The sequence below is a fragment of the Cnephaeus nilssonii genome, assembly GCF_951640355.1.
Source record: "Cnephaeus nilssonii genome assembly, chromosome: 16".
Taxonomy (NCBI): Eukaryota; Metazoa; Chordata; class Mammalia; order Chiroptera; family Vespertilionidae; genus Cnephaeus; species Cnephaeus nilssonii.
The window spans coordinates 56998532-57023368 of record NC_137087.1 but is presented as its reverse complement, the minus strand read 5'-3'; the positions used below and the strand labels follow the sequence as shown (position 1 = coordinate 57023368).

The 24837-nt window shown below is 60.9% G+C and overlaps 1 protein-coding gene across 1 annotated transcript; it reads left to right on the top strand.

Moving 5' to 3' along the window:
* Positions 1-1529: 1529 nt before the first annotated feature.
* SCART1 (scavenger receptor family member expressed on T cells 1) lies at positions 1530-24349 on the top strand (the record flags this gene model as incomplete). Its single annotated transcript, XM_079793276.1, has 25 exons — positions 1530-1596; positions 3047-3364; positions 4181-4477; positions 4986-5294; positions 5692-5997; positions 6120-6434; positions 6529-6843; positions 8793-9107; positions 9251-9319; positions 9395-9709; positions 10000-10035; positions 10610-10744; positions 11224-11436; positions 14762-15055; positions 15166-15216; positions 15775-15936; positions 16511-16825; positions 19602-19907; positions 20029-20343; positions 20425-20739; positions 20810-21124; positions 21795-21863; positions 21937-22251; positions 23553-23693; positions 24261-24349. The coding sequence occupies 25 exons, from the start codon at positions 1530-1532 to the stop codon at positions 24347-24349; spliced, it is 5697 nt and encodes a 1898-aa protein (XP_079649402.1).
* Between the last annotated feature and the right edge of the window lie 488 nt (positions 24350-24837).

The following is a 24837-nucleotide window of genomic DNA, read 5'->3' as shown; positions in this document are numbered from 1 at the left end:
GGAAATAATACAGGGAAGAAATGAAAAATAGAGCTAGTAATATATCAGATAATTCCAGTGTGAGTTTCTCTGTGCACTTTTGTTTTTGTTTTTAAATATTTTTATTGATTTTAGAGAGGAAGGGAGAGGGATAGAGAGATAGAAACATCAATGATGAGAGAGAATCATTGATTGGCTGCCTCCTGCACGCCCCCTCCTGGGGATCGAGCCCACAACCCAGGCATGTGCCCTTAGCCGGAATCGAACCTGGGACCCTTCAGTCCTCAGGCCAATGTTCTATCCACTGAGCCAAACCGGCTAGGGCTGCACTTTTGTTTTTTTCTCTGAGTTTAGTGATTTAATAACAGTCCAGGGTTTTGTATGCTTTTCTTTGTACTGTAGATTAATAATGACTCACTTCGTAGTGTGGGAGACAGATTCAGACCATGGATTAAAAGAATTATAATGAGTACTAAGTGTGAATCCTTAAAGTTTCAAAACAGATAACTTTTATATTCTCTTTCTGTAAATATGTTAATTTCAGACAATAAATTTTTTGTCTTAGAATTACTTAAAAATAAGTTTTATTAAGATACGATTCATATTTTATTTCATTTTTAAAAATATATTTTTATTGATTTCAGAGAGGAATGGAGAGAGAGAAACATCAATGATGAGAGAGACTCATTGATTGGCTGCCTCCTGCCTGCCCCACACTGGGACTGAGCTCACAACCTGGGCAGGTGCCCTGATCGGGAATCGAACTGTGACCTCCTGGTTCAGAGGCAGATAGATGCTCAACCACTGAGCCACACCCGTCAGGCTATGCGGGAGGCTGTTCTGAAATCCTTGTCAGGTAATTCCGACATCTAGTTCACCTTGGCATTGCCATCAGCTGATGGTCCTTCATCATCGAATTGTGTGCTTCGTGTGGTGAGGGATTTCCACGGGTATCCTGGGCATTTTGGTTATGATGTTGGGGAGGCTCTTGATTCTTTTTAAATGTCCTGTTTCAGCCGGTGGTCACCTGTTCCAGCTGAGGGTGTAGGTTTTGGCCTTCTTTTGGGGACTGTGGTTCCAATGACAGTTGAGTTTACAAAGCCCCTGCAAAACTCTCCGGGCCTGTCTCACCGTCCTGGTGCTGCGGGCGCCCGCTCAGTCCCTGCGGGTCCCAGGGCGTCCGGTGTCGCTGGTCACTGCCTAGGGGGGTGGGTTTTCCTGCTGCCGTAGCTGCGGGCAGACGGGACCACGTGCCTGATCGTGGGTCTGGGGGAAGCGGCCCGTCAGCAGTTCCCAGCAGGAGAGGAAACCCACAGCCGGGCCCTCTGCGCATGCCTGGCGATGCTCAGCGCTGCCGAGGCCATTGGCTGCTCTGCTCACAGACGAGAGCCGGAGCCGCTGATAAGCCCTGGAAAGGCTCTCGCTGCCTCCGCTGGTGCTGGGGGGCCACGGGCAGCCCCCACGCCTGCATAGGTGACTCTGGGCTCCTTCCCTGCCATTGCCCCAGCCCCGTGGCCAGAGCTGGCTGACGCCCTGGGGGCGGAGGGGCCATGAGGGCTGCTCTCTGGGCCCTGGGAGTCGGGCCCCTTCTCCTCACTCTCTGGGCAGTGCCCATCGGTGAGTTTCTTCTCCCTTCATCCACGGAACCTTCTGGAGGCAGCGGCTCTGTAGACGCCGAGATGCTGAGTGTGAGGATCCCCTGCTATGACCCGCTGCCTGGGTCTCGCTCAGCTCAGAGTGGGTGGGCTATCCTGAGGTAGGAGGGCATGTGGGCTCCAAAGTTCAGACCCCTGGAGACTCTTGTCCCAACACTGAGCAGGTCCCATCCCAGGGTGAACCCAGGGCCGCCCGCCCCACTGCTCAGAGCCTCGGGTGTGGGCTGGGTCAGAGCCGGGATGAAACGAGGGAACATGGCTGGGGTCTGGTCTCAATGACCTAGACTGACAGGAGGTGGGATGGGTCCAACAGGGGGCTGTTCCACCCCGTACCCTGGAGCAGGGCTGGGAGGCGGGGGTGGGGGGATATGTTACACCTGGAGGTGAGGCTGAGCATCGGCATGGTGCTGGGACATGGAGGACAGCTATAGCCCCAGGGAGACGCTACCCCAGGCTGGGGCACAGGGGTGTGGGAGCTGCTGGTCCAGAAGCCGAGAGGCAGAGTCAGGCGGGGAGGGGCCTGCGTGCCGTCCTGAAGGAACAGCATGGAGGGGCTGGAGGTGGGCCGAGCCCCTGCGGGACCCGCCTGCAGTAGCATGGGTGCGCGTGCATGTATGTGAGTGAGAGAAGAATGTGAGCATGTATGCATATGCATGTGAGTGTGCATGCGTGTGAGTGTGTGTCAGGGCAGGGAGGCAGGCGAGGGGAGCAGCATTCGGTACCCTGGAAGCTGACGGAAGAAAACGTCACTGCCCAGGCTGACCGGGGTCCAGCGAGGAGGGGACTGCACAGCTGGACAGAGGGGGCACCCAGGGAGTGGGGGGGGGGAATCTGGTGGCCGTGAGGCGGTGGGCGGGGACTGGCTGCAGGGGCCCTGTTGTGTGTGAGGGACGCAGACACTGTGCAGGTCGCGGGCTGGGAGGCCCAGGAGGAGGCTGCGGGGAGCAGTGCGGCGATGGGCGAAGGCCCCGGTGGAGGTGGGAGGACCTGCTTCCTCCGGGCCCTGGCGGGTCTGCCCTTTCGCTTCTTTGCCCGTGTGAGTCCCGGGCAGCCCTGGTGGTGGTCTGGGATGACCCAGGCTGGGACGAGGTGGCCCCCCTCTCCGATGTCCTGGGGCCGCTGTTCTATTTCCCTGCCCCAGCCCAGGCCTGGGGCTGAGGGTGGAGGGCCAGGGGCTGTGATGAGGTGGGGGCGGCCAGGGGCTGAGGGAAAGACCAGGGTGCAGAGGCCTAGAAAGGCTGTGGTGGGGGGCAAGCTTCCGGGGTCACTTTTCTAATCTGGCTCCATTGGCAGCAAGGCCTGGGGGTGGCCCCAGGCAAACGCAGGGGCCGTCACCCCTCGGCCCACCCTCCACCTCCCCTCACCCGGCGCCCGTGGTCTGGCCCCGCTGAGGCTGGCCTGTCGCTCTGCAGGGGGACCGGGCAACCTGAGGCTGGCGAACAGATACAGTGAGTGTGACGGATTGGTGCTGGTCCAACACGAGGGCGTGTGGGGACACGTGTGCAACGAGGAGTGGACGCTGGCGGAGGCGTCGGTGGTCTGCAGGCAGCTGGGCTGCGGCCAGGCTGTGGGGGCCCCCAAGTACGTCCCGCTGCCCGGAGAGAGGGTGCAGCCCTTGCTCCACAACGTGTCCTGCAGGGGTGACGAGTCCTCCCTGTGGGAGTGCAGCCTCGGGGCGTGGACACAGACCCCGTGCCCCCACGAGTGGATGGTGGTCGCGCTGTGCTCCAGTAAGTCGGTGCTGGAACCGTGGGAGAGGGAGGGGGGGACAGGGGGAGGAGTCGGGGGAGGGGGTGTGGGAGGGGAGGCAGGCAGGTCTGTGGCTCTCTGGGTGGACTCCTTTTGGGCACAGGATTGAGCTCAAATCCCCTCTAGCAAGGCCCAGTCTCATCTCCATTCCATGTCCTTGCAAGGAAGGCACTGTTCCCGGTGCTGGGGACGCGGCTGGGGATAACCCGGGCTCCCCAGGGAGAGACAGAGAATAAACCAACGCCCCGTAAAGCAGCAGCTGGAATGAGGAGCAGGAGTTGGACGGGGGGACGGCGGGGGGTGTGGGGGGTACCGCCCGGTCTTCTAGACACTTGAGGAGGCCTGAGGGGCCCATGTGGGTTTCTAACGGGGATTTCTTACCCAAATGGCAGGCACGTCTGTCGTTAGGGTTTTCAGCTGTCTGTGGGCACTTAGGTGCGTGAGAACTCCCCAGGCCCCTCATAGTGTCCCGCCTCGGACGCAGACCCACTGCTCGGGTTGTGGGGGGGCAGGCGCCCTTTTCAAAAACGAGCAAGGTTGTCAGGAGCATGACAGCAGCGCATCATACCAGGCGCGGCCCTCTGAGGGGCGTCCTTCTGAGCGAGGGGCCCTTGGTGACTGCCTGGTCGGAAGGGGCCCCCTCAGCCCAGCACTGACACCCGAGGAAGGAGCAGGGCCCGCCTCTGGGGCTGGGACCCCAGGCCGGGTGGGGAGCCAGGCAGGAGCTGCCATGCCCGAGGGGATGTGTCTGTGGAGGCGGCCGCCGCCCCCTTCTGAGCGCGGCTCGTGCTTTGCAGACGGTACTTTTCGGGAGATCCAGCTGGTGAAGGGCCGGAGCCCCTGCTCCGGACTCCCCGAGATCAAGAACCTGAACGGCATAGACCGCCTCTGTGGCCTGCACCAGAAGGAGGCCACGGTGTTCTGCCAGGAGCTGGGGTGCGGCCCCGCGCTGCAGGCCTCGCGCCAAGACGGGGACACTGGCGGGAAGTTCATGACCTGCCAGGGCACGGAGCCCACCATCCGCAACTGCAGACTCAACAACAACCTCCGCAGCGGCTGCGACTTCAAGCAAGACGCCGAGGTGGTCTGTTCAGGTGAGGCAGCCGCACGCCCGCCCTTCCCCTCGGGGACACCTGTGCGGCTTCAGAGGAAGTGGAGCAGGTGGGGGTGGGGTGGGGAGAGGAAAGCGCCCAGTCAGAGGTGAGAGGGCATTGCCCGCATCCACCCCAGAGTTAGGGCAGGCTGAAGTGAACGGACCTCCGTGGTGCCCCCAAGAGCCAGTGCCCTGTGGCCTGAGGGCCTTGACGTTGCCTCCAAGATTACACAGGGCCTTGATGCCACCACCCTGTGACGTGCATGGGCGCCTGCAGCAGGTGACTCTAACCTCTGTCCTGGGGGAAGCACCCAGGGACCCCTGCTTTGTTCTGCGTGCAGGGCGGAGAGGCCTGTGGCTGTCAGTCTGTCCAGTGCTTGGCGGACCCACTGCCTGGAGACAGAGGACCCCCTCTGGCCGGAGCGTCCTGTGGTCCAGGGAGATGGCTCCAGGTGAGCTGCTTACCTGAGAACACCTGCCCCTGACTGAGAATTTGTCTCCTCCCCCAGGACACACTGAGGCCCGGCTGGCGGGCGGCGAGCACCCCTGTGCTGGGCGCCTGGAGGTGAGGCGCGGCCTGACCTGGGGCACCGTCTGCGACGAGGACCTGGACCAGGCCACAGCCCACGTGGTGTGTCGGGAGCTGCAGTGTGGCGTGGCCGTGTCCACACCCCCGGGCGCGCACTTTGGCCAGGGCTCTGGGTCCGTGTGGACGGAGGCCTTCCGCTGTGCGGGCAACGAGTCCCTGCTGTTCCACTGCCCCCGGGCGCCTGGGCACCAGTGTGGGCACGGCCAGGACGCCGGGCTCAGGTGCTCAGGTGAGGCCAGGAGGGTGGGCTCTGAGGCTCCCCCTGCCTACTTTCCGGCCAGCCTTCCCCTGGGATTCCTCCTGGGTGCTCCAACCCCAGCGCACAAAGGTGCCTCCAGCCAGGAGGGTGCCCTGTTCCGTAGAGGAAGTGGCTGCTGTGGGTTGAGGGAAGGGGGGGGGGGGGGGGCGGGCAGGAGCCTGGTCCTAGAGGAATGTTCTAGCCCGGGCCCCAGGGCAGGCCACGAAGTGTGGGCTTCTCTGCATAGGTGTGTGAGCCAGTGCTCCGCCTGGGGAACAGGGTTAGCTGGTCAGAGCCAGGTGACAGCTCGGTGGCCACCACATGGGGTTCAAAGAAAGAACTTGCCCTGTGCTGGGTCAAAGGGGAGCCTGACACCCGCTCCCCACAGAGTTCCGGCTGGCCAACGGCAGCAGCAGCTGTGAGGGGCGCGTGGAGCTCCAGGTCCAGGGGGCCTGGGCCCCCCTCTGTGCCGCCCACTGGGACCTCGCAGACGCCACCGTCCTCTGCCACCAGCTCAACTGTGGCGGTGCCGTGGCCGCGCCCGCAGGCGGCCCCTTTGGGCACGGAAGCGCTCCCCCCTGGCCCGATAGGTTCCACTGTGTGGGGACAGAGCCCTATTTGTGGAATTGCCCAGTGAGCACCCTGGGCGCCCCACCCTGTGCCCCAGGAAACGCGGCCTCCGTGGTCTGCTCAGGTGGGTCAGCAAGAGCCGTGGGCAGAGGAGCTTTGGGGAGGGGGTGGTCCTCTCCCTTTTCCAGGCCTAGGGTGCCTCCCTGAACCCTGCCAGCCCCTCCCCCGCCCCGCCTCTCCCCCCAGGTCTCCCCCACGCCCTGCGGCTGAGGGAGGGACAGAGCCGCTGTGATGGCCGCGTGGAGGTGTCCCTGGACGGCGTGTGGGGCCGCGTCCTGGACGACGCGTGGGACGCGCGTGGCGCGGGCGTGGTGTGCAGGCAGCTGGGGTGCGGAGAGGCGGAGCAGGCCTACGATGCTCCCGCCCCGGGGCGCGGGGCCGGCGTGGGGCTGAGCCGCGTGCGCTGTCTGGGCACCGAGGCCCGCCTGGCCCAGTGCAACGTGTCTGCGTCCCCGCTGGCGCCGGCGGGGACCTCGCGGGACGCGGGCGTCGTGTGCGCTGGTGAGTGAGGGCCCGGGGCCCGCCACCCGCCACCCGCCACCCGCCACCCGCCTGGAGCTGGGGCTGGGGCCGCGCTGACTGGGTGTCTCCGCAGGGAGCCGCCGGGTGCGCCTGGCCGCGGGCCCGGGCCGCTGTGCGGGGCGCGTGGAGGTGCTGCACGGGGGCGCGTGGGGCACCGTGTGCGACGACGGCTGGGACCTGCGGGACGCGCACGTGGTGTGCAGGCAGCTGGGCTGCGGCCACGCCCTCGGCGCCCTGGGGGCGGCGCACTTCGGGCCCGGGTCCGGGCGCATCTGGATGGACGAGCTGGGCTGCGAGGGCACCGAGTCTGCGCTGTGGCAGTGCCCGTCGGGGGGCTGGGGCCGGCACGACTGCGGGCACAAGGAGGACGCCGGGGTCTTCTGCTCAGGTCAGTCCTGGGCGCTGAGTGCTTTCCGGGGCCCCGGGTGTCTGAGGGTCCTGGCGTCTCCGTGGGGTACAGCGCGCACTGGCTCTTGGCGGCTCGCTCCCATCTCCAGGGCCTCCGCTTCCCCGCAAAGAGAACTCCATGACGGATGGTCAGTGTCCTCTGGCTCCGCGGGCGACGCTACAGGACCAAGCACCTTTCCCTATTGCGGGGCGGGGCCTGGGGTGGGGGGTGCGTGGGTGGGGGTGGGCGAGGGGTGCCTGTGCCTGAGGGGCCGGTGGCCTTGAACTGCAAAGCCTGCGGTGTTTCTCCCTCCTCAGAAGTTCACCTCCCACTCCTGCTGAGCCCCCCAGGGTCAGAGTCTGGGATGTATATTTTAGCGTGCTGCAGGACTTTTCCTAGAGTATCTTTAAGGTTTTCAGCTCACGCATATCTGAGGCTCTTTATGGGGTTCTTGTCCGGGTGGGATGGTTGTTGAGTGGCAGAATTTTGCCACTGATTGGGGGTGTGAGCCTGGAGATGCCTGGGGAGGGGTTGGGTGTCCAAGTGTGATCTTTTCTTATTGCTTTTGGTTCCTATTTTGCTTTAGGAAAGTTTTCCTAAACTATGTTTAGAAGATTGCATCTATTTCAGTCATTCTGTTTCTTTTTTTAAAAATTATTATTATTTCAGAGAAAGGAAGGGAGAGGGAGGGAGAGAGAGATAGAGACGTCAATGATGAGAGAGATCATCAATCGGCTGCCTCCTGCACGCTCCCCACTGGGGACCAAGCCTGCAACTCAGGCATGTGCCCTGATTGGGAATCGAACCATTGACCTCCTGGTTCATAGGTCAGGGCTCAAGCACTGAGCCACGCTGGCCAGGCTGTCACTGCGTTTTTAATTTCCTGACAGTTCTTCCTCTGACTGGTGGACTCCCCCAGGCAGCTGCGGCTGCTGGGGATCAGCTTGGCAGGGGTGGGGGGCGCTCTGTTTGTGATAGGACGGAGCCTGGCGGCAGGGTTCCACAGCCAGAGGCCCGGGCGTGGAACAGCACGGTCACTCTTGCCCACTCCCTCAGTTGGCTAGAGTCTGGAGGCCAGATTGGGTGGGCGGGGAATAGACTCATTCATTGCGAGGAGCGTGGACACAGGCAGGTCTCTGTGACCACTTCTGTAACGTGTCACAGATGTATTTCCTTCCCGTGTTTCCTCTAAGCTTATTTTAATTAGTTATGACTGTCACATGCAATTCACACCCAATTTTCTTCATTGATCCTGGTATATAGGTCTATAGGCCCTCATAACAATTTTAAAGGATTATCTAATACTCTGATATGGGGCAATATTTCGTCCCCCTGTTGGAATTACACCGGCCAATGGTATTATGACAGTCCATGGTCACTGGCCAGCCTGGACTGATGCTGTGTCCAAACGCTCTGGGCTAATTCCTTTTTTTTTTTTTAATATATTTTATTGATTTTTTACAGAGAGGAAGGGAGAGGGTTAGAGAGTTAGAAACATCGATGAGAGAGAAACATCGATCAGCTGCCTCCTGCACACCCCCTACTGGGGATATGCCTGCAACCAAGGTACATGCCCTTGACCGGAATCGAACCTGGGACCCTTGAGTCCGCAGGCCAACGCTCTATCCACTGAGCCAAACCGGTTAGGGCTCCTTGTTTTTTTTTTTTGGTCGTCTTATATAAAAAATACTATTCTGTATTTCAAGTAATTTCCAAGGTTGGGTTTCTAGACCATCAGCTGGCACCCCTGCTAAGACGTCGCAACTGGGGCTTCACTCTGGTTACCCGTGTTTACCTGCTGGCTGCTTCCTTAGAGTGGGAGACGGCTGTGCGGGTGCAGGGTCGATGCCAGGGCCTCTCTGGCTCCGATGGCCTTGAGCGGCATCGGTCTCAGTGCTGGGTCCCCTCCGTCAGAGACGTCCCCTGGCCTGACGGTGCTTGTCTTCCAGAGTCCGTGGCCCTGAGGCTGCAGGGGGGCAGCCAGCCCTGCGCTGGGTGGCTGGAGGTGTTCTACAATGGCACGTGGGGCGCCGTGTGCGGTAACTCCCTGAAGGACAACTCCCTGTCCATCGTTTGCAAGCAGCTGGGCTGTGGGGAGCAGGGCTGGCTGGAGAACAGGCCCGTCCCCACCGGCCTGGGCGCCTCCTGGGTGGACAACATCGAGTGCCGCAGGCTGCACAACTCTACACTGTGGCAGTGCCCCTCGGCCCCCTGGCGCCCACGCTCCTGTGCCCATGGAGAAGAGGTCTGGATCACCTGTGCAGGTGGGTCTCTGGGGGGCCTGGGCACCCTCAGGGCTGCCACTGGCCCATGGCTGGGGGCCCCCAGGATCACGTGGGCTTCACAGACTTCATCCTGAAGCTTTTCAGGGCATTTACTCTGGGACTGCCACTGTTTAATCCAATAGGATTGTCAACGAAAACGACGCAGGACCCCGGGGAGACCCTCAACTGCTCAGCCACCCGCGGCTGCCCAGGTACTCCTCTGCCCCTCCGCCTGCCCCTGCTCACCCCAGCCCTGCCCCGCAGTGACCCCCCCCCCCCTTTTCCAGAGGAAGGCTCCGTGCGCGTGCGCGGCGGCCAGGACAGCTGCTCGGGCCGCGTGGAGCTCTGGCACGCGGGCTCCTGGGGCACCGTGTGCGACGATTCCTGGGACCTGGCGGACGCGGAGGTCGTGTGCCGCCAACTGGGCTGTGGCAGGGCCATCGGCGCCCTGGCGGGGGCCGCCTTTGGCCCAGGCTCGGGGCCCGTGTGGCTGGACGAGGTGGGGTGCCGGGGCAGCGAGGCGTCCCTGTGGGGCTGCCCCGCGGAGCCGTGGGGACGCGCGGACTGCGGGCACAAGGAGGACGCGGGCGTGCGCTGCTCCCGTGAGTGGGCGGGAGGCAAGGGGGGTGTTGTTGGGGGCTGGGAAGGGGGTCTCAGGGGAGCTCCTCTGGAGTGTCCCCTCACTGTGGGTGCTCGCAGGGCCCCGAGGCTGCCCTTGTGCTAGGTCCCTCCGAGGCGGGTGGGGGGGGGTGCACAGGCTGCCTCCGTGGGGGTCCAATGACATGACCGCTCAGGCTGAGTGGGGCTGGGGCGCTGCTCAGAGGGTCTGGGCTGCTCGGGGCTGTGGCCGCCGCCTCTTACTCGCCCCAAGGTGTGGCCCTTTCTCCTGCAGGTGACAGAGGGGCCACAGTCCTACCACCAGCATCAGGTAGGCGTGTTCTTCCTCAGCCTCCACTCACACCCTCCTGTCTGACCCTGACCCAGAGGAGCCTGCACTGGGGTCGCATGGAGGGGCGCCCTGGAGTCTCCTGTGGACACCTGTGCCGCGGTCTGGGGGTGCTGAGGCCATCAGGGGCAGGGCCGCAGTGCCGGAGACACCCTGTGGTTGGAGGGACATGGCGGCCCGTCCCTGTGCCAGCCGGGAGGAGAGCTGCAAGGGGGACAGCTGCCTGGGTCCTGCCCCACTACTTCTGGGCTCTCTCCCTTGCCAGCGGGGTCTTGGCCCCCATGTGCTGCGGCCTCTTAGAAACTGTGGCTACGTCCGAAGCATAGGCGAGGGCAGTGGGCTGTCAGGATCGTAGGAGCTGTCCTTCTGCGCCCTCCCCCTTGGCCCTGAGCTGTGTGACCCCCTCAGGGCCATCTCTGGGGGAGGAGCAGGCCAAGCCCATCTCTCCTCTGGGTGCCCCTCCCCCCCCCCCGACTCAGGTGGTCCAGGCCGGAGGTCACAATTCCCCAGGCAGTGCGCGCACTCAGGGAAGACCCACCTCTCACTGTCCCCACAGGCCCTGTCTTGGCCCCACTACCTTCCCTCAAGGCTGGGACCCTGCCCATGATCTTCTGCTTCATTCTGGGCACCCTCCTGGGCTTCGTCTCCCTGATCCTGGGGGTGCAGTGGTACCGCAGAGGAGCCTGCAGGGGTAGGTGGCAGGCACGGCCTGTGAGGGTGACGCCGGGCCTGGGGATGGGAAGGCTGGGGGGCACACGCTGAGATCCCAGCGTATCGCAGGCCCTCTCTGTCCTGGTCACTGCCCTGCATGCTGGGTGTCACCCCATCTCCCCTGTGATGACCTGTCAGTGACCCACGACTTGTCGACTTGTCGGGGGCAGGGGGCTCTGGGCTCTGCTCTGCCTCTGAGAGGAGCTGGGTGAGAAGACTCGTAGTCCTAGGCTGCCTGGGTGTGGGACAGGCTCGAGGATTCCCCATTCCCGTGTCACCCGGATAGCTGGGGAGCTCTCTGTCTTGGGTGCCCACGGAAGTGTGTGTTCCTTGTGCTCCTGATGGGGACTGAGGCAGGAGGAGCTGAGGGGTCGAGGGTCCCACCCCGCAGGGGGCCGGCAGCCGTGGGCTGGGACAGCAGGAGTGTCCGGACTACAGGTGTGGGTGTGGCCTTTGCAGGTTTTGGAATGCTGGGGACTCGGCCCTCGGAAGCTGTTTATGAGGACATTGGAGCTGTCCCCATGGGGGAGAAGGTCGAAGGGTCCAGTGTGTCCCCGGACCTGGTGCCGGAAGAGGACTATGACGATGCCTGGGAGCCGGAGCCAGGCCCTGAGGAGCAGGAGGAGGAGCCGGAGGAGGAGCCGGAGGAGGGGACGGCCCTGAGCTCCGTGGGTGTGCACCTGTGTGCCGCGGCGGCCGCTGCGCTTGTCCTGCTGTACTGCTGCTATGTCCACGGCTCTGCTCTGCCCAGCGCCTACATTTAAAGACCCCGGGAGCCCCTCTCCGTGTGTCTGTAACCCTCACTGCTGCCTCCGGCTTGGGCTGTGATACTCGCTGTCCCTTCAGCATTTTGCTTGTTACCCTGGAATCTTGTGAGCAGACGTGGAGTTTAGGGAGGGCCCTAGATTTTTATTTGGGTTTCTTTTCACAGAGTCCTTCTAGAACCCTGCTCCCAGTCACCTTGGGGGGCGGGGGGAGCAGAGGGGCAGCGGGGGGGGGGGGAGCAGATGGTGGGAGGAGACACGGTGTGAGCATGCTTTACTCTCACCCCAACGCATGTCCATCCTTGTCGGGCCCTCTGGCTTTGAGGTGCAACGACGAACCAGGGCCCAGACGTCCTGGAGGCTCCGAGGAATTGCTGAGACACCATGCATGTCTCTCTCCTTAAGTACAGGTGGGCTCCGCCCGCTCCGGGCCCCCGAGTGCCGGCTGGGACGGAACGCCGCCGTGGCCCCGGCTGCAGGATGTGATGACCCGGAGCTGGCCACCGGGGACGCCAGCAAGACTCCTGGGGGCTTTCCTGTTCCTCACTTCTAAAAAAGATGCCATTAAACTCCCTCTGAACGCATCCATCCATCCATTCATTCACCTCAGAACATTCCCCAGACGTCCACCGAGGCCAGGTTCTGCCCCCGCCCCCACCCGCTCTCTGCCTCACCCTGGTCTGATATGGGCTCTGAGTGTTTTCAACTCTCCTCACCCACAGCCTTTTGTCCGAAGGTTCTACAGGGTGTGGGGTGGGCTCCCTAGGAACCAGGCCACTCTACCTTCGCCTGCAGACAGCCCTCCACCTGGCTCAGGTGTTGTTCCAGAGTCCCCAGCACCCGGCGCTGCCCTGCTCTGATGACCCACCAAGCCCTTTATGACCACACTCACCCTGACCACACCTTGACCAGACCTCCCTGACCACACCTCCCTGACCACACCTCACACACCCTCTCTGGGACGTGTTTCTCTGTGTCCTCTTCCCTGTGTGGGTCTGGGGTAGGTTTGCAAATGACCACGTATCTGATCTCTGTTGACTCACTCTCCCACGTAAACGTCTTGGGAAAGACCAGGTTTAATCATCCTGTGAGTCCCTCATCTATAGGGTCTCCCCGTGATGGCAGCGATCACCACCCACCTCTCAGGGTTCCCCTGAGGGTCTGGCCAGCCGGCTGGGGGTTCTCTCTGAGCACTGCCTGCCACCCCCAGTGCTCCCCCTGTGCCCACCCCCTGGGCTGTGAGAGAGGCACAGCTTGTGGTCTCAAGGACCACTATGCTGCAGACGATGAAAGTCAGCCCCTTCCGGACAGGAAGCCCAGTGAGGGAGATGGGGTGATGTCCACAGAGGTTGGACGGGGCCTCTGGGGTGAAGTGGGTGAGGAAGGCTCGTGGCCAGGTCCTGGGAATGTGGCAGGAACAGCTCCTGACAGAGCCTTGGGGACAAGAAGGAGTGTCCTGGATGTTTGAGCTCACCTTGCACCCCTGTGCACACACAGGAGCCTCCCTCTGGCCTTAAGAGGTGGCCAGCCTGGCTCGAGGTGCATGCTGGGTGTTCCTGAGGTCCGAGCTGGGAGCTGGGCTAAGTGCACGGCCAGGCTGCGGTGGCCTCAGCACAGAGGGTCCTGCTGACAGGGTCCTCCGCCCACTCGGGAAGGGGAGGAGGACCGAGCTGCCCTCTCTCAAACTGCTTCTCTGGCAAATCTTTTGGAAAGTAACTTTCACTGATGATATTCTGATTAGAAAATAATACACATTATTATAAATTTTAAAACTCATGGAACTAAGAAAGAAAATGAAAACCACATACACACACACACACACACACAACCTCACACAATAAAATAAACATGTTTACAAACAAAAAGAAAATGAAAACCATGATTCTCTCACTCTGAAATGAATAAATCAACTCTCCTTGCTTTATATTCATTGAGAACTTTTCTTTGAACAGATGCACAGATATAAGCATGAGCTACATTGCCCTAGCCAGTTTGGCTCAGTGGATAGAGCGTCGGCCTGCGGACTGAAGGGTCCCAGGTTTGATTCTGGTCAAGGGCATGTACCTTGGTTGCAGGCACATCCCCAGTAGGGAGTGTGCAGGAGGCAGCTGGTCGGTGTTTCTAATTCTCTAACCCTCTCCCTTCCTCTCTGTAAAAAAATCAATAAAATATATATTTTTAAAAATAGGCATGAGCTACAGCAACGCATCGGGTGCACATTCTGTGCTTCCTGTGTGTTTCCTGCCTAAAACATGCGCTAACATATGCACTTGTCCACACCGTCATGTTAAACGGCTTCCTAGCATCCCTTCCGACGTGTCTTCCATCGAGCGCTTCTTCCTCTCCGATTGGACACGAGGCGGCTTTTCCAGGACTCCGTCCGCACAGAGAGGTGTCTGCCTCCTTTCCCATTGCTGGCCACAGGTCATACACGTTTGTAACCGTTTTGGTCAAATTGCTGGGTCCTTGATGATGCATCGGAACGATCCGTGCTCATCAACACACCCTCTGTGTGAGGCCGAGAAACGGGCGTCTCCCACGGAGCCTGCTCCTGGCTCCAAGGTGGTTGCTCGCCCGTGAGCCTCACCCCTGGCCCAGCAGCAAGTCCAGCCCCGGCCTCGCCAGTGCTGCGGGGCTGCCTGGGCTCAGGCCTGGGGGGTGAGCCTCTGCTCCGCGGGACAGATGATGACACTGATAGGCGGGGGAGGCGGGCGGGGCTCACCGGCTTCCTTCTCAGAAGGGCTCAGCGCTGAGCTGGAGCCCACCGCCTGCACCTGAGCTGGCCCAGCACCGGAGGTGGCCAGGGATGGCATTGTCCCCTCTGAGGCTGTGGCCCCTCCTCCTGGCCTGCTGGACCCTCCCTGCGGGTGAGTGCTGCTGTCCTGAGGGCTGGGGGCTCGGAGGACGGTCTATCGAGGGAGGGGACACTGTCGCCTGGTGTGTGCATCCCCGGAGCTCAGCCAGGGCCTCGGAGGGGCGGGCGGTCTCAGCCCTTCGCAGGCGAGTGACGATGACCCGCGCTGTGGGAAAGGCCACAGGAAGTGCCCTCGGACATTCCTTTTTGTTACCATTTTCTGTCATGAATGTCATTTGCAGAAAGGGTGAGAACACGAGGACATGGAAGCTAAGGGTACAGATCAGGATGGAAGGCGAAAATTCGATGTCAAATTTTTGAAAGTTCTGGACAAGAAGTTCCCGAGCACGACCTCGCCCTCCCTGTGTTCTGTCCCAAGGCCCGGCGGCAGAGTCCGTGGCCCTGCTGAGAGGCGGGAACCGCTGCGAGGGCCTGGTGCGGGTGCAGCTCGGCGGCCTGGAGGGCCCGGTGTGCGGGGACCACTGGGGCCTGCAGGAGGCGGCGGTCATCTGCCGGCAGCTGGACTGCGGCGGGGCCCACGTGGCGCCCACGTACGTGGTGTGGCCCCAGGAGAGGCAGCCCTCCTTGCTGCAGGGCGTGAGGTGCCAGGGCTCGGAGGCCTCGCTCTGGGACTGCGCCCCGGGGGCGTGGGAGCCGCTGGGGGGCTGCGCATGTGAGTGCATCGGCGCGGTCCACTGCAAAGGTAGGAGGCCCTGGTGAGGGGGGGCCTGTCGGAGGCAGCCCCCAGGGGGAAGCCCCGGACTCCAGGACCGTGACCCTCAGGCCCTCATGGCATTGTCCTGGCCGCGCAGGAGCAGGGCCAGGACGGCCCAGGTGAGGAACACCTGTGCTTCCCAGCTCCGGGCTGCACACCCAGGGCAGCCCTTTTGGGGTTCATTTGCCTACGGTCAAGCATTGGGCCCCGGGGTGACCACCCGAGAGGAAAGGGGGCCTGTCTCCCTCTCCCCCTGCTCTGGCGGGGCTCCCAGGGCGCCAAAGTCCCAGAAGCTGGGGTGCTTGGAGCTCAGTCCTGCCGTCCACTGTTGGGGGCCTTCGGGCAGCAGGAGGGGATGCAGCTGCGCCCCCCGCCCCTCCTGAGGGATTCTGGGTGGGAAAGAAGGGCCTCTGCAGACAAACCCAGGGCTCTGCCTCTGTCCGGAGCCACTGTGTGCAGAGTGGGGTGCACGCCCCGGACCAGTGGGGCTCAGGTGAGCAGCAGGCGGGCTCCTGTGCTGTCTGCAGGTGGGAAGCTGGCGAAAGCGGGGCTCAGCGGAGGAGGCAGTCCCTGTGCGGGGACCTTTGAGATCAGATGGACTGAAAGCTATCCTGTGACGTGTGGTTTGCCCTTGGAGGAGGCGAGTGTCTTCTGCAGGAGTCTGGGGTGTGGCCCAGTGCTCCAGGCATCCAGACCCCACCTCACCGGGGGCTCTGGGAGCCGGGGGCCTAAGATCGTGACCTGCCAGGGAACGGAGTCCAACATCTTCAACTGCAGGTTCAATCTGAACGTTCAGGACCAGTGCAACCTTCCGACAGACACGCAGGTCGTGTGTTCAGGTAAGGACGCCCAGTCTGTGAGAGGCAGGCATCCTTTCATAGCTGTTCGGGGACTGAAGGGGACATCCACTGACTAGAGAGGCGGGGTGGGGGGTGGGGGATTGTCCACCCCCTGCCACCAGCTTGCATCCCTGCCCTGGGAGGTACTGGGTGCAGCCAGCGTGGGGGTTTAAACTGACCAGGTGACTAAAGTGCCAGCCAGACACAGAGTCCAAGTCTGGGGACGGGAATGGGGTGGGGGGGAGGGGTGTGGGGAGGGCAGACGTGGGAGCCCAGCCCTGGGCCCTTTGGGTGCACGGGCCATGGGGGTTATGCTCACTTATCCCCGGCTTGGGGGAGCCCCAGGGGGTGGGAAATGAATGTTTGCTGTCAGAATAGGAGTGAGATGCTGAGGGATGGGAGGGTCCTCCCCGCCTGCAGGTCCCAGGTACCCCTGTGCCCCTCAGGGCTGGGCCAAGCCAGGTGGTTCTGGTCCTCCTGTCCTTCCTCCCCATGGGACCGCGGAGGGCGGAAAGGCCTACAAAGCCCCTGCCCTGCCCCTGAGGGGCGGTTTCAGTCCAATGTCTGCCCCCAGGACACACTGAGGCCCGGCTGGCGGGCGGCGAGCACCCCTGTGCTGGGCGCCTGGAGGTGAGGCGCGGCCTGACCTGGGGCACCGTCTGCGACGAGGACCTGGACCAGGCCACAGCCCACGTGGTGTGTCGGGAGCTGCAGTGTGGCGTGGCCGTGTCCACACCCCCGGGCGCGCACTTTGGCCAGGGCTCTGGGTCCGTGTGGACGGAGGCCTTCCGCTGTGCGGGCAATGAGTCCCTGCTGTTCCACTGCCCCCGGGCGCCTGGGCACCAGTGTGGGCACGGCCAGGACGCCGGGCTCAGGTGCTCAGGGGAAAGTAAGTTCTTGTGTGATTGTAAAGGGAATTGCCTCTTATTTTCCTTTAGGATGGTTTATTGCCAGTATAAATACAATAATGTTTGTGTGTTCATCCTGTGCCCTCCACTTTCCTGAATTTATCAGCTTTAATAGTTCTCTGTGGAGTCTGGAGGATTTTCTGTATAGATCATGTCTCTGAAGGCAGATAGTTTTAGTCCTCCTTTCCAACCTGAATGCCTTTTATGTCTTTTCTTGCCTAATTGTTCTGGCTGGAACTTCCAAGATAATGTGGAACAGCAGTGGTGAGAGCGGGCATCCTTGTTTTCCTCCTGACCTCGGGGGTGGGGGGGGGGACGTTTTCAGCTTCTCACCATTGAGTATGTTAGCTGTGGGTTTTTTACAAATGCCCTTTATCGTGTTGAGGAATGTTCCCTTCTTTTCCTAGTTCATGGAGTGTTTTTATCATGGGAATCTGTTGGATTTTGTCAAATGCTTTTTCTGCATCAACTGAGATGCTCATGCTTTGTTTTTTTTGTTTTTTTAAAATATGTTTTGCCGAAACCGGTTTGGCTCAGTGGATAGAGCTTTGGTCTGTGGACTGAAAGGTCCCAGGTTCGATTCCGGTCAAGGGCATGTACATTTGTTGCGGGCACATACCCGGTGGGAGGTGTGCAGGAGGCAGCTGGTCGATGTTTCTAGCTCTCTATCCCTCTCCCTTCCTCTCTGTGGAAAATCAATAAAATATATATATATATATATATATATATATATATATATATGTCTTTATTGGTTTTTAGAGAGAAGGGAGAGGGATAGAGAGGTAGAAACATTGATGAGAGAGAAACATCGATCGGCTGCCTCCTTCATGTCCCACACTGGGGATCAGGCCTACAACCCGGGTATGTGCCCTGACCCAGAATCAATGGTAACCTCCTGGTTCATAGGTAGATGCTCAACCACTGAGCCACACCAGCCAGGCTCCATTAATTTTCTTTTTAAACTCAATAAATTCTCTTTAGTTCCTTTTAAAATAATTTATATCCCTTCATTGAAATTCCCTATGTGATGAAATATCATTAAAGTGGTTTTCTTTCACCCTTTGAGCATATTTAAGACACTTATTTAAGGTCTTTCTCTGGTAAGTATGATGATTTCGTTTCCTCAGGGACCGTTTCTGTGTGTTTTTTCCATGTGAATGTGTCATAGTTTCTTGATACTTTGCACGAACGAGACATTGCTAACTTACTATAGTATGGTTACTTCAAAAATCAGATTCTCTCCCACCCAGTGTTTGTTGTTGCTAATTGCTGTGGGTCATAGTTGTTTGTTTAGTGACTTTTCAAACTCTTTGTGTAAAGACTCTACTCTTTCTCCTGTGTGACCATTGAGCTCTCTCTCTCTCTCTCTCTCTCTCTCTCTCTCTCTCTTTTATCTTAGTGGTGATAGTAATTTGACAGAGATTTTCTTAAATGCTTGTAGCCAAAAACAAACAAATAAAATGTAAAGTTTGTTCAGTCTTTGCACATTAGCTCTTTGTTGGACCATATCTCCAAGGCTGAGGCGGGCCATTTTTCAACTCTGCCTTAGCATTCACTTCTTGCCTGCCAGAGCCAAACTTGCCAAGTTTTTGCTTCATGAAGTGTTTCTTAGTTGTTGTAAGTTTTTGATTAGATAAGACTAGAGTTTCAAAAAAGTTGGTTATGACTTTTACAGCCTAAACATTATTTAGGTTTTAAAATTCATCTTTATTATTGAAAATATTACAGATGCCCCTTTCTCCCCCCTACAGTCCCCCCTCCTCCCCGCTCCCACCCCCTCCCCAGGCCTTTACCCCACTATTGTCTGTGTCCATGGGTTATGCATACACTGAGTGGCCAGATTATTATGATCTCTGAACGCATAATAATCTGGCCACTCAGTGTAGACTGACCACAGAGTTGGGATTTTAAAATAAGCTTTTTCCATGTGTAAGAACTGCATTGTGGGTAGTTAGACAGAAGCAGAGGACTTACTAGCCAGAGGCTGGGGGCCACTATCTCCTGGTCCCTTGACGTATCAAGATTTGCAAGCTTTCCCTTACACATAAGTACACTGCGTGGCCAGACTATTGTGCGTTCAGAGATCATAATAACCTGGCCACTCAGTGTATATGCTTATAAGTTCTTTGGTTAATCTCTTCCCGTGCGCCCTCCTCCCCGCTTCTCTCTGAGATTTATCCGTGTGTTGTATGCTTCCATGTCCCTGAATAAGCCTAAACATTACTTAGAGGAGAGATGCAGTTTGGGGGTTCCCTCCTCTGCCATGTCTCGGGCTTTCCTTCCCAATTCCAGGGTGCAGGGTAGGGAGAGGTTCATAGTGATCAGGGCCTGAGAGCGAGGCCGTGCTGCTCTGCTGCTCTGGGGTCCTGGCGGGTCAGGTGAAGCAGCCGCTGTGCAGAGAGCCGAGTCCTGCCTCCGAGTCCATGCCTCCATGTCCTCTTCCTGCCGGCATGGAGGCAGCATCCCACCACCACGCTGCTCGTTGGGGTCCTGTTTCTGCTTGCACGGCAGGCTGCTGGAGAAGTTGATTTTCCTTTGTCCCCAGGTTAACCATCACTGCAAAGGAGCGTGCATCTTGGCGCTCTCTATCTGCCATTACAGCGATGTCACTCCCCGACGACGTTGACTTGCTCCCAGCGGTCCTTCCCTGGTGTGGGAGCGGCTGAGTTTAACAAAGCCTGCATTAAGGAAGGGTCTGCAGGGTTGGGGAGCAATGCTAACACTCTCTTCCCTCAAACTCCCCCACCCCCACCCTAGGGTTCCGGCTGGCCAACGGCAGCAGCAGCTGTGAGGGGCGCGTGGAGCTCCAGGTCCAGGGGGCCTGGGCCCCCCTCTGTGCCGCCCACTGGGACCTCGCAGACGCCACCGTCCTCTGCCACCAGCTCAACTGTGGCGGTGCCGTGGCCGCGCCCGCAGGCGGTCCCTTTGGGCACGGAAGCGCTCCCCCCTGGCCCGACAGGTTCCACTGTGTGGGGACAGAGCCCTATTTGTGGAATTGCCCAGTGAGCACCCTGGGCGCCCCACCCTGTGCCCCAGGAAACGCGGCCTCCGTGGTCTGCTCAGGTGGGTCCTCAAGAGCGGTGGGCAGAGGGGCTTTGGGGAGGGGGTGGTCTCTCCCTTTTCCAGGCCTAGGGTGCCTCCCTGACCCCTGCCAGCCCCTCCCCCGCCCCGCCTCTCCCCCCAGGTCTCCCCCACGCCCTGCGGCTGAGGGAGGGACAGAGCCGCTGTGATGGCCGCGTGGAGGTGTCCCTGGACGGTGTGTGGGGCCGCGTCCTGGACGACGCGTGGGACGCGCGCGGCGCGGGCGTGGTGTGCAGGCAGCTGGGGTGCGGAGAGGCGGAGCAGGCCTACGATGCTCCCGCCCCGGGGCGCGGGGCCGGCGTGGGGCTGAGCCGCGTGCGCTGTCTGGGCACCGAGGCCCGCCTGGCCCAGTGCAACGTGTCTGCGTCCCCGCTGGCGCCGGCGGGGACCTCGCGGGACGCGGGCGTCGTGTGCGCTGGTGAGTGAGGGCCCGGGGCCCGCCACCCGCCACCCGCCACCCGCCTGGGGCTGGGGCCGCGCTGACTGGGTGTCTCCGCAGGGAGCCGCCGGGTGCGCCTGGCCGCGGGCCCGGGCCGCTGTGCGGGGCGCGTGGAGGTGCTGCACGGGGGCGCGTGGGGCACCGTGTGCGACGACGGCTGGGACCTGCGGGACGCGCACGTGGTGTGCAGGCAGCTGGGCTGCGGCCAGGCCCTCGGCGCCCTGGGGGCGGCGCACTTCGGGCCCGGGTCCGGGCGCATCTGGATGGACGAGCTGGGCTGCGAGGGCACCGAGTCTGCGCTGTGGCAGTGCCCGTCGGGGGGCTGGGGCCGGCACGACTGCGGGCACAAGGAGGACGCCGGGGTCTTCTGCTCAGGTCGGTGCAGCCACCCGGCCCGCGGCCCCTGCCCTGCGGGCAGGTCCTCACGGAGCCTCTCCCTCTGTAGGGCTCACCGGCCTGAGGCTGCGGGACGGCGGCCAGCGCTGCGCCGGGCGCCTGGAGGTGCTCCACGACGGCACCTGGGGCGGCGTCTGCCGGCCCCTGAGCCCCGCCTCCCTGGGCGTCCTGTGCGGGCAGCTGGGCTGCGGGCCCCAGGGGCAGCTGCAGGCGGCGGTGCGGGCTCGGAAGGCCTCTGGGGCGCGCTGGGTGGCCGCCATTCGGTGCCGGCACAGGCACGACCTGTCCCTGTGGCAGTGCCCATCCGCCCCCTGGGACCCGCATTCCTGCCCCAGCCAGGAGGAGGCCTGGGTGGTGTGTGCAGGTGAGGGAGCGGGTGTGTTGGGGTCTATAAGGATGGAGCCCCAGAGCTGGCCTGACATGGAGTCCCTGCAGCCGTCATGGCGCAGGCCCTTTGCACTAAGGCCCCGGTCGGCAAACTGCGGCTCGCGAGCCACATGCGGCTCTTTGGCCCCTTGAGTTTTCAGCCAAGGCCAGCTTAGGAGCACCCTAATTAAGTTAATAACAATGTACCTACCTATATAGTTTAAGTTTAAAAAATTTGGCTCTCAAAAGAAATTTCAATCGTTGTGCTGTTGATAGTTGGCTCTGTGGACCAATGAGTTTGCCGACCTCGGCTCTAAGGGATGACACGGCCACCGTCACTTTGCCTTAGAGTTCTGGGTGTGCTGGTCCAGCAAGGGGGAGAGTCCTTGCCCTGAGGGTCTGAGCTGGTGTGCATGCGCCATCTGGAGTCTTCTGGGACCTCCTGACTCCCCCACAGGCGTCCCAGAGGGGAACGCTGTGCTGGGAGGAGCCCGGGACAGTGTGTGGAATCCCTCGCCCTGTGTGCGTCCCCCTCGGCTAAACGTAGAGACCTTCCCTCATTTGAAGCAGACATTCCTGGCGCTGGGAAGAGAAAAGGGAAAAGTATTTCCCAGAATTTGAAACTGCCAACCTTGCACATATCCGACGGGTCCCACTTTCCCCTACAGAAAAGGCGGGAGGAACTCCTCCGGACCCCGGGGAGACCCTCAACTGCTCAGCCACCCGCGGCTGCCCAGGTACTCCTCTGCCGCTCCGCCTGCCCCTGCTCACCCCAGCCCTGCCCCGCAGTGACCGCCCCCCCTTTTCCAGAGGAAGGCTCCGTGCGCCTGCGCGGCGGCCAGGACAGCTGCTCGGGCCGCGTGGAGCTCTGGCACGCGGGCTCCTGGGGCACCGTGTGCGACGATTCCTGGGACCTGGCGGACGCGGAGGTCGTGTGCCGCCAACTGGGCTGTGGCAGGGCCATCGGCGCCCTGGCGGGGGCCGCCTTTGGCCCAGGCTCGGGGCCCGTGTGGCTGGACGAGGTGGGGTGCCGGGGCAGCGAGGCGTCCCTGTGGGGCTGCCCCGCGGAGCCGTGGGGGCGCGCGGACTGCGGGCACAAGGAGGACGCGGGCGTGCGCTGCTCCCGTGAGTGGGCCGGCGAGCGACGGGAAGGTTCCTCGCTGCATTCTCTGGGGAATAAGCTGAATTGTTGTGGTTTCCGCTAACATTGGGGGGCCATCTCTTGTTTTTTTTACCCCCCAATTCATGTCTCCTCCTGGGGAGTGGGGGTCACCTCGTGTCAAGTGCGGTGTGGTAGCCTCATTCTGTTTGCAGAGAACAAAAATGGCCACAGCAATCCCCAGTGTGGGGTCTCACTGAGCAGGAGGAGCTAGCCCCCTGCGCCATGTCACCGGTGTGGCTGCTCAGGAGCCTCTGTTTTGGTCCCACAATAGTCACTGTTTTACCAAGGGGGGGGGGGGGCACTGCCCCAGGAAAGCAGAAACCTCGAGCCCTCACCCGCACCTACCAGTCCATGAGGGGTGCTTTGCCCAGCAGATGCAGGCCCATGAGGGTGAGGGTGTGGGCCCTGGGGGCTGCCTCTTCCCCTCGGCCCCCAGGAACCGCTCGTGGTCTCTCCCTCCGCAGAGCCGGGCCCTGCTCCCCTGCGGGACCCAGAGCCCTGCCTGACGCTCAGGGCGGTCAGCACAGCCCTGGGAGCGCTTCTTGGTCTCCTCTCTCTGGGCCTCCTGGGCCTCCTGATCCTGCTGCGAACCACACAAGCCAAGCAGAGAGGTGTGCACACCCACCGGTCCCGATGGCCAGCGTGGCAGACACCCGTGGAAACGTAACACTGGTGTTGGGGTCCCTGACGTGGGGTTTCACTTCGAGTGAGTGGCCTTTTCTTGGCCAAACAGTGACTTAGAAACGAGTCTGCCTCAGGCCCCTGGGACTCGGTGCTGACCGTAGGCCAGTGGTCGGCAAACTCATTCGTCAACAGAGACAAATATCAACAGTACAACGATTGAAATGTCTTTTGAGAGCCAAATTTTTTAAACTTAAACTTCTTCTAACGCCACTTCTTCAAAATAGACTCGCCCAGGCCGTGGTATTTTGTGGAAGAGCCACACTCAAGGGGCCAAAGAGCCGTATGTGGCTCGCGAGCCGCAGTTTGCCGACCACTGCCCTAGGAGGTCCCACCTGGAAGCCACCTGGAGGCTCCCTGGGCAGCAGCATCAGGCTCTGCTGAGAGCGGGCTGGGGGCCAGGGGTGGGCGGGCACTGCGGGCCTGGCCCCATCACTGTACCTCCCAGGCCCTGCCCAAAGCATCCTGCCTTTCCGCTGCCCGAGTGGGTCCCCCCGTGAAAGTCCTGTGCACCCCCCTCCCCCAGCCCACGGACTCGTCCACACCGGGGGTCTGTGTGTGACCCTGCTCCACTCTTCCTCAGGCCTGGGAAGTTCGGAGGTGTCTCCTGGAGAGCCCACCTATGATGTCATCGGGGACCTGCCCCTCACCGGGCTGTACGAGGAAATCGGGGAGGAGCCCCAGGGTGAGGAGGACCAGGGTGTGGTCAGGGTGGCCCCGGCAGGTGTGTCTGTGCTCCCAGCTCCGGAAACCAGGTGGGGGGTCCAGCAGGTGGGAACCTTGGGGAGGGGGTGTACTTGTGCTTCTGAGGCACGCAGCCTCAGTGTCCTCACCTGGAGGATGAGCGTGACAGAACCAGTCATGTGCTGTGACCTGATGATTGAGGCGCCCCAGTATCCAGCTACCTGGAGATCTCTGTCAAGTGGTGTGGTTTGTTTGTTTGTTTGTTTGATTATATTTTTATTGATTTCAGAGAGGAAGGGAGAGGGAGAGAGAGATAGAAGCATCAATGATGAGAGAGAATCATTGATCGGCTGCCTCCTGCAGGCCCCACATTGGGGATCGAGCCTGCAACCCGGGCCTGTGCCCTGGCCAGGAATCGAACCGTGACCTCCTGGTTCAGAGGTCGATGCTCAACCACTGAGCCACGCCGGCCGGGCTGTCCAGTGTTTTTGGTGACATTGCTAAGCTTTCTTAAAAGAGGGAAGTCATCAGGCCAGACCACTGGTGATGAATCAGACATGGCTTCTGGGGCGACCCGGTGACATGGTGCCTCGCGGGCCTGTTTCAGGAGGGGCAGCGAGCCTCGCAGACGGACAGTCTGGGCCCGAGGAGGATTACGACGAGGCTGCGTTTCCTCTGGAGGAGATGACGCTGTGAAGACCTGGAGGTAGATATGCCGCTGACAGTGTGGAAAGCACAGTTCGTTGTTCCCCTTTACGGTTGGGTTGAACCCAGAACACACAGGAGCATTTTGGGCCTGTCCTCAAGCCTCTAGTCTAGGTGAAACCCCCGTCTTCCTCCACCCTGTCCCCTCGCCCCCATCCCTTCAGGGAGACATACACCTGCAGGCTTTCCGTGCATCCACAACACAAACACAGACGCCTGTAGAAATCCATAGTTATGGTCCCGTTTCTTTAAGAACATATGTGGTGAGCCCTGGTTGGTGGCTCAGTGGTTAGAGCATTGACCCTCATACCTGGGTTGCAGGCTCGATCCCTGGGCCTGGTGGAGGCATGTGCGGGAGGCAACCAATTAATGTGTCGCACATGGATATTTCTCTCTCTCTCTCTCTCTCTCTCTCTCCCCCCCCCCCCCAGCCCCCCATTCCACTCTCTCTTAAAAAAAAAAAATCAATGGAAAAATAT